The 8,400-nt window shown below is 37.1% G+C and overlaps 1 protein-coding gene across 1 annotated transcript; it reads left to right on the top strand.

Moving 5' to 3' along the window:
- Positions 1-6,747: 6,747 nt before the first annotated feature.
- Positions 6,748-7,864, top strand: LOC127158721 (scavenger receptor cysteine-rich type 1 protein M130-like; the record flags this gene model as incomplete). The annotated part of the gene is made up of 2 exons (XM_051101740.1): positions 6,748-7,215; positions 7,544-7,864. Coding segments are annotated over exons 1-2 (550 nt in total), but the record flags the coding sequence as incomplete, so codon positions are not given.
- Between the last annotated feature and the right edge of the window lie 536 nt (positions 7,865-8,400).

The raw sequence follows: 8,400 nt of genomic DNA, 5'->3' as shown, positions 1-8,400 counted from the left end.
TGACCGATTGAAGTTTCGTGAGCTGTTCCTGATAACTCTTTAACAGTTCGCTTTGGTAAGCGAACGCCGCTTGCAAGTTGGAAACCTCCGCTGGATTCAAGGGCGGCGAAGTATTCTGTAACGAGGACGCTGAGGCGGCGTTAGAATCCATATGCGGAAGTTTATTGCAAAGCACAGAAAACATACACGTGTAACCAGGCAGTGGGTCGGTAACCAGAAAGCAGTCCGATCTTTCGACAGTCCAGGGGTAATCCGATAAACGTAGTGAGAAACCAGGCAATAATGTCAAACCGTAATATCAGTCCACACAGGCAAACAATCCAATAGGGGAAATCCAAGAAAACGGTAGTCAGAAAACAAAGCAGAATCATACACGTGTAAACAAATCAGGATAATCAGAAAACGCTCGGTAAGGCAGGTAAACTGGCAATACTTCGCGAAGGTGTGAGCACATGGTGAGTCCTTAAGTACTGCCAAACAGGAAGTGGCAGTAGAAGCAGCAGAGGGAGCGTGCAGTCAGTATTCGGGTGATGGCTCGGCATTACATCAGGTATGTTTTCATCCGATAAATAACATGTTTAAAATGTGTATTTCTTCTCTATAGACCACATGTAATAGTATAATAATATAACAGTATTATGATGTAATAATGCTTAACAACAGAACATTTGAACCCCAGTGCAGCTCATGTCATCCATCAATATAAAACAAGTGCAGTTGCCTCTTTTGTGACGTCACTGCAATTTAATCAATAGTTATAGAGTTATTCAAAGCCGCACACAACTTTATGAGAGCTTCTTCACTGCTGACAAACAACAGTATGTAGCTGCAGGTTTCATTTTGGTTGATTGTAGCCAGGTAAGTATCTACTTAATAGAGTTGCCATTTTGTTATCTACACTGTAAAACCTAATTAGTTGGGTTTACTTAAAAAAAAGCATGCAAACCGATTGCCTTAAAAAAACTAAGTAAAGTGAAATAGGAATAGTATGTTGTAGTGACAAATGCTTAGTTAGTATAGTTTACTTACACGAGAGCTCTAGTAACTAAAAAAGAACTGTAGGGGGTACTTAATCATTTACTTAAGGCTTACACATGACTTAGTATACCTACTCACCGACTCCCAGAGTGCATTGCGGCATGAATCAATTATGCAATTGGTTTCTTTTACTGTTGTTGTTTTTATTTGCTAATTTTATTTACTGACTTATGTCAGTAGTAACACAACAAAAAGAGAAAATAAATTAATACAATGGTTATTGTCACAATTAATAAAAATAAATAAAATTGACTTGTCACCATTGTTGTGATTCACATGTTGAATGTTGAAGTTTGTGACTTGAGCACGTCACCACAAATATTAAAGGACTGTCTCAACCCAATAAAGTTTCTCAAGGTGTTTATGAAGAACAATAAAATTGTAAAAGATCATTAATAAACACAAAAAATACATTAGCTAGAGATTATCAATAAAATTTAAAAGATTTCTCTAATGTAAATATCAGAATTAGAAGGTTACCTTCCAAAAGCAATCTACTTATTACTTTTCTTCCCTTAAAATCAAAAATTATGACTTCATGTTGCATTGCTGCAACAATAGGAAGAAAATTATAACAAGAAAAGCAAAGTTCCAAGTGCCCAACCAAATGGAACATTAATCACTATAATGGTAAGTAAAATAATAATAATAATAATAATAATAATAATAATAACAACAAATAAATAAATAAAATAAGACACACAAACAACATTTTACGAAAATCAACATCAATTTATGAAGTCAGCTTATGTGATGTTCTCTCAAATATATAGTTGTATTGAAACAACATTCAAGATGACTTTGGGAATGAGTGAAGGTAACTAGTGAAAAATAACTGCAGATGAACAATTGCCACCTCAAAAAAATTATTTTCTTCTTCTCTTGTTATTTAGCAACATATTAGTGCACTGCTGCCTCTCACTGGTTTATTAATGTCATTGGTTCCTTTGTGATTACTTGAATATTTTAAGTAAGCGTCACTCAAAGTAGTAAGTAAATTGTTTTACTTGCTTGAAAGTAGCTGTAACTTAATAAAACCTAGTAAGTATAACAAATAAGTAAAGATAACTAATTATATCTAAGTAAGGTAAACTATTGGATTTTACAGTGTATATGTTAATACAGTAAACGCTCACTGGTAGAGTTGGGGTACTCGGACTCGTACTCGGACTCGAGTAGATTTTTAGGCGACTCGACTTGTCACGGACTCGGATGAATTTTTACTCGGACTTGACTCGGACTCAAGCCTTTCGGACTCGGAAAATATCCCGAGTCCGTCCGAGTCCAGAGACAGCTGACGGAAATGTCACTGACTCGATGCATTATCACGAAAGTCTTGTCGAGTAGGCTACTTGAAAGCGGACGGGTTTATGTGCGCACTGGAGATGCGCGGATGAGCTCAAACGTCACCCGAATCCGCAGCTTCAAATAAATTATCCGCCCGCCACCCACCCGCACCTATATTTTTCTCTGATTTAGATAACCGCACCCGACCCGCACCCGATCGTCGTTTACGATTATTCTAATTCTTAGTTTTGGATGATGATATGATGAATAGATGGTTCATTTTAACAGCAGATTGATTCAGCTGATCTGCACATCGCTGCACACTTAAAGCTTAATCGTTGGTGCTTTTAAAAAGACGCGCTAAAAAGAATAACCTTGACTGACATCTGGATGTGACTCCGCAATCTCCGATGAAATCAATTGGGTGTTTGAACGTCTACTGGATCCTTGGACAAAAGATTACAGGGGTTCACCCAGTTTAAGAAATTTCAGATCATAAAAATCTAATTCTTTTCATTTTTAAGGTATTGTTTTCGTTATAATGTACTGATTCAAATTAGTAATCAATAATAATTGTTAATTTTACTACTCGGCAAATCTGGTGCTGGCGCGGGCGCATCAGGCGCAATCATCAAACATATTTCAAAGGAAGCCGGCGCCACATTCCCTACCGTCTTTACTATGTGTTTTGAGCGAATATTTGCATATATTCACATACGATTGAATTAGAAATGGAGGCCTGTCATGATTTTGGCTAATGCAGGACACTACTGAATGATGCGCATCAGAGGGGATTTATACGCAAAGCCGACGGATTAAAAAATGGGTATCCGCAGGTACTGCACAACACCACTAGATATTACCCTACTCAGTAGCATTAACACAATCATAACTCCCTTCAAAATTGATCTGGAATGTCTTTTTTCTGTCACAACTTCTCGAACAGGTGAACACACAAACAGACACACACACAAAAATGAAATCGTTTGCCTGAAAAAAGTATATAGAACGGATTCATATTTTAGAAAATGTAGTGAATATTTGCCTCATTATTGATTCATCTCATCCACCCGCGACCCACCGCAAATAATCAGAATGCATTTTTTTTATTACCTGACCCACCCGACCCGCGGATATAACCGCCATCCGCGCATCACTAGTGCGCACACACTCAAAGCGCCTCTCAGTCAGTGTGCGAATACAGAGTTCTCTTTCGCTTTTAATAGGTTCTGTTATTGCCACACACATGCTGGAATTGGAGACTATTCATGTAAATGAAGTCGGTTTTGTCTTAAGTAAACCTGAACAGTTCGGGGTACACTGATGTCAAAATATTTGATCTGTGCGTCAGATCTTAAAGCGACAGCAGCGTAAACCTGCAGCAGCCGACCACGTCAAACAATAATCAAACAACAAAACAAAAAAGAGAAAATCACTCACTGTTTTTGACTGAATCACTTATTAACTGTTATAAGAATTATCTTTAATGTATACAGTAAAGATTCTGCAGTGTTTTATTTTAACATTTATTACTTCATGAAATGTCTTTAGTCTATTTCTGTAATAGCCTTTATATAGACCTACATAAAAAAACTTACAAAAAAACCTACGATTCTATTTTAAAAAAAAGATTCTATTTTAAAAAATATTATTTTATATGTATTTTTGATTAATATATGTATTAATACTTTTGTTTGTAAGTAATACTTGGAGTGTTTACTTGCCTTGAGCTCGAGAATGTTTTACTTTTCTGTATTGAAATTATTATTATTTAAACTAATTTTTCTAACATCTTTGCAGCAACAGTTTTTATGGGTCCAAAACCATCTTGAGTGTGCATGATTTTCTAATAATTAAATGGCCCATCATCAATTATTCCTTATATAATGTAATTTATTGTAATTAATGTAACTATAAATGCATTCAAAAATAAAACAGGTGTGAGTTTGCTGTGACTTATGGAAAGTATAGGTAGGGCTTTATACACAGTGTATACCATTGTAAAGACAAGGTTTATCCCTCACAACCTCATTTTCATTCAAGAAAAAAAGTCATATACAACCCAAAACACACACAGCCACAATCAGAAATAAAAGAGGTGCATTTTCTGCTCTTATGGTCCCATTCACCAAGATGCATACTCCTTTACCCCCACCCTTGAATTTATACATTTACTACATCGATGAATAAAGTCAAGTCCCGCCCTATAATTTATCACATTCTAAAACCTGTTTCACTCTAAAATATGTCACATTACATAGATCACCCATAACTTCAGCTGCATGACTTTAAGTTTGCTAAGCAGAGCATGGACACTTATGAGATGTTGTGAAATCAAAAATCAAAATGGCAAGATCCATTAGAGGTTTGCTTTTCTTACATTTCAACTGACATTGCATTTTTCTAGTTGTAAAGGTTAAAATCAGGGGTGCCCAAACTCAGTCCTGGTCCTTGGTTTAGCTCCAACTTGCCTCAACACACCTGCCAGGGGTTTCTAGTATGCCTAGTAAGAGCTTGATTAGCTGGTTCAGGTGTGTTTAATTGGGGCTGGAGCTAAAATCTGTAGGACACCTCCCTCCAGGACTGAGTTTGGGCACCCCTGGGTTAAAACAATGTTAAGATACTGACAGTAGTGTTTCCTTGGACTCCGACGGACTCGACTCGGACTCGGCCCTTTGGGACTCGGACTTGAGTCCGACTCGGCCCATTTTGGACTCGGACTCGTCTCGGACTCGATTGGTAAAAGACTCGGACTCGACTCTGACTCGACTTAGGTGGACTCGAACCCAACACTACTCTGGTAACTGAAACTAATACTGTATCTAATAAACCACTCATGTCTTAATGCATTTAGGCATGCAAGTCAGCAAGACCGCAAGTGCACATGAAGTGTGTCATTCAGGACAGGCCATAAATTGATAGGCCAGCTTTAGCGGCATGTGACCATTTAATAAATGTAGCTCACAGCTCCCTCTGTTGGTGAAAATAATCATTACATGATTTTCCCGGTAACCAGCATCAATAGCGGTTTTAACCACCACTCAAAACACAGAAGTGTGTGAGACCCCTGGAACGTGATTTGTAGCGAGGGGGTCTGGGGTCTTGACGTTTCTTAAACCCCTAAATGGCAAATCTAGAACTGGGCAGCAGGTTACGTTGGTCAAGATTTTTGGCAACTATTTGCAGCTGTTTTAAATGTGCTAAAAAAATAGGGACCGTTTCATTTGGGGACAGAACATCAAAAAACCACATAGTCCCCGGAGAACGGGAACGTCTGGTAACCTTTCTTTAAAGAGCGTTATTATAAAACTGAATGAAAATATCAGAAATATCACTCTCACTGGTACAGTGTATTTAAATCATTAGTCACTCTGTGTATTAAAATATATTATAGCAGAAGACAAAAAGTAAAATGAGCTCTGCATGAAATACATTTGATTTGTAGCTGCAATGTAGCTGTGAAAAAAATAAATGAACATTGTCTAGAAATGAAAGTTCATCAGTAAGTAGCTCCCTCATACGAGGCGCCACGTATGATTTAAATCAAACTTCGCTTATCAATACATACATAAACACGTGCATACACCTAGAAATTACTTGCATATACATACTGTTGGATGTTCAAAATATATATATGAAATACACATGCACACTAATATGAATTCCATACCAATACATCTTTTATTAGTAATGAATACATATACACTTGTGAATAACTTGTATATACATATAAACTTAACGCATGCATAATACACTCGCTTATACGTATAAACTTGATCCATGCATATACACCTACAACAACACGCACATATACATATAAACTCGCTGCATGCAGACACACCTACATACTCGCATATACATATAAACTTGACCCATATACACCTAAAAACACTCGCACATACATATAAACTCGTTGCGCGCATATACAACCATAAAACACTCATGCAAACATACAAAATAAATTTCAGGTAAGACGCATTCTTGAGTTGTGTATATACATATATGCAAGTGATTTCATATGTTGATGTGCGTGAACTTCTCAGTGCAAACGGAAGGCATTTCAGTGTAAATGGAAGCAGCGGCATTTTAGAGTGTTAAACACATATACAGCTACAAGTGTCTTTGATATAATGCTTTGGAACAAAAGCAATGTTTATTTACAAATATCATCCGAATAGCCCTGATTTGTTGTACACAATCAGTCCAGTTCATTTTATAATGTATTAATATACTGTTTATTATGCTCTTGGTGAGAACATCAGAGCAGTGTTGTTAAAATGCACCTAAAATTATGTACAGTTGTCACAAAAAATAACCTTAAAATGTTCATTTTATTATAATTTATATATTTATAGTAAATTTTAACTATTTGTGTGTGAAATAAAGTTTTAGTAAGTGAGCAGTCAGTCATCAGTGCTTGTATCTGCTGTGTTCAGGTTCAGGCTTTGATGCTGAATATAAGCTGCAGTGTTTCTGTATCAATCTGCTTTAAGTTTAGTGTGACTTTATCTCCACACTGACTTATGACTGACACGAGTCTGTCCTCAGTGAAGTGTCTCTTCACGCTGGAGGAGGAGTCCCGCTCATCAGCGCTGACACTTTATTGATATATATGGAGAAAATAAAAATGCTGCTTTCTGATTTGTCACTGATTGTGTTTGATGATTTCCTCTGTTGTGTCTAATAAGGTAACAGTGAGTGTCATTGGCAGCTGTGAGTCTCTCTCTCTCTTTAGGGGGCTGACAGGAGCCAGTTTCTTCAGTGTGTTTGAGGGAACAGACGAGAAACTTGTGCTGACAGAGTCAAACAGACGGTGTGACAAGCAGAAGAAGATGGAGGGATGTCTGACACTCATTTTACTCTCTTCTATAATCACTATAACCACATCTGGTAAGTACAAAATATACAGTAAATAACTGAAATGATACATAAGCAATTTTATTTGTGATGGCCTTATATCACTAGAAACTGAACAGAGGCCTGTGTAATCTAGAAACAGAGATTTTGAGACACTAGACTATTAATTATCAGTAATATTTTAAAATTTATTAATGCATGTACAGATGACCAGTGTAATGACAAGAAGATTTGTCAGACTCTCTTGTTCAGAGGAGCTTGTGCTTCAGCTTTAGTTGTCCAGATAAGAATAATAAATATTCTACAGATGATTGTAGGCTGTTTTACTCCTACTGACTAAATCTCTCTCTTTCACGTACAGACTTCAAAACTGTTAGGTTGGTCAGTGACAACAATCTCTGTGCTGGTCGAGTGGAGGTTTATCATGATGGTCAGTGGGGAACAGTGTGTGATGATGAATGGGATATGACTGATGCTGCAGTGGTGTGTAGAGAACTGGACTGTGGAGAGGCTGTAGAGGCTCTGGGTGATGATAAGGCTCATTTCGGAGAAGGATCAGGACCAATCTGGATGGATGATGTGGACTGTAGTGGATCAGAGTCAACATTGAAGAACTGTACGTCCAGAGGATGGGGTGTTAATGACTGTGGTCATAGTGAAGATGCTGGAGTCAGATGCTCAGGTGAGCTGCTCCATACATTACACTGTTAATGCAACACAGATCAGACTTTCGTCCATAAACATCATATATACAAATTAAAATAATTTATGTGTAATTCAATTAAAAATAATTCATCATTAATCAAAAACACTTCGCTTTTTAGCATATTCTAGTTTCTTACAAGATTTTCAAGGATCGGTTATCTGATTAGCAGAAAATGGTTAAAATGGCGAGAGCCAAAAATTTTTTTTGTTTTATTGAAAAGAATTGTGATAATCCTAGATTTTTATTTACTACACTGAACGCTGTTATTAATGTGCCTGTCTCGGATGTTTCCTTACAAACCTGTGAGAACTTTCGTATATATTTTTCTGATAAGATCTCTAGATATTAGATCTTCGATTCAACCATCTGATCATGACCCTTCAGCCCCTCTGTTGTCATGCTCTGCTGTCTTTTTTATGGGAAAGCAGTGGGAGGAAATAGGGGAGTACGATTGGCAAAGGACCTCAAGATGAGAATCAAACTCAGGTCACCATAACGCAGTTGCGCTGTAT

The sequence above is a fragment of the Labeo rohita genome, unplaced genomic scaffold, assembly GCF_022985175.1.
Source record: "Labeo rohita strain BAU-BD-2019 unplaced genomic scaffold, IGBB_LRoh.1.0 scaffold_1660, whole genome shotgun sequence".
NCBI lineage: Eukaryota > Metazoa > Chordata > Actinopteri > Cypriniformes > Cyprinidae > Labeo > Labeo rohita.
This window is presented reverse-complemented; position numbering and strand designations above follow the sequence as displayed.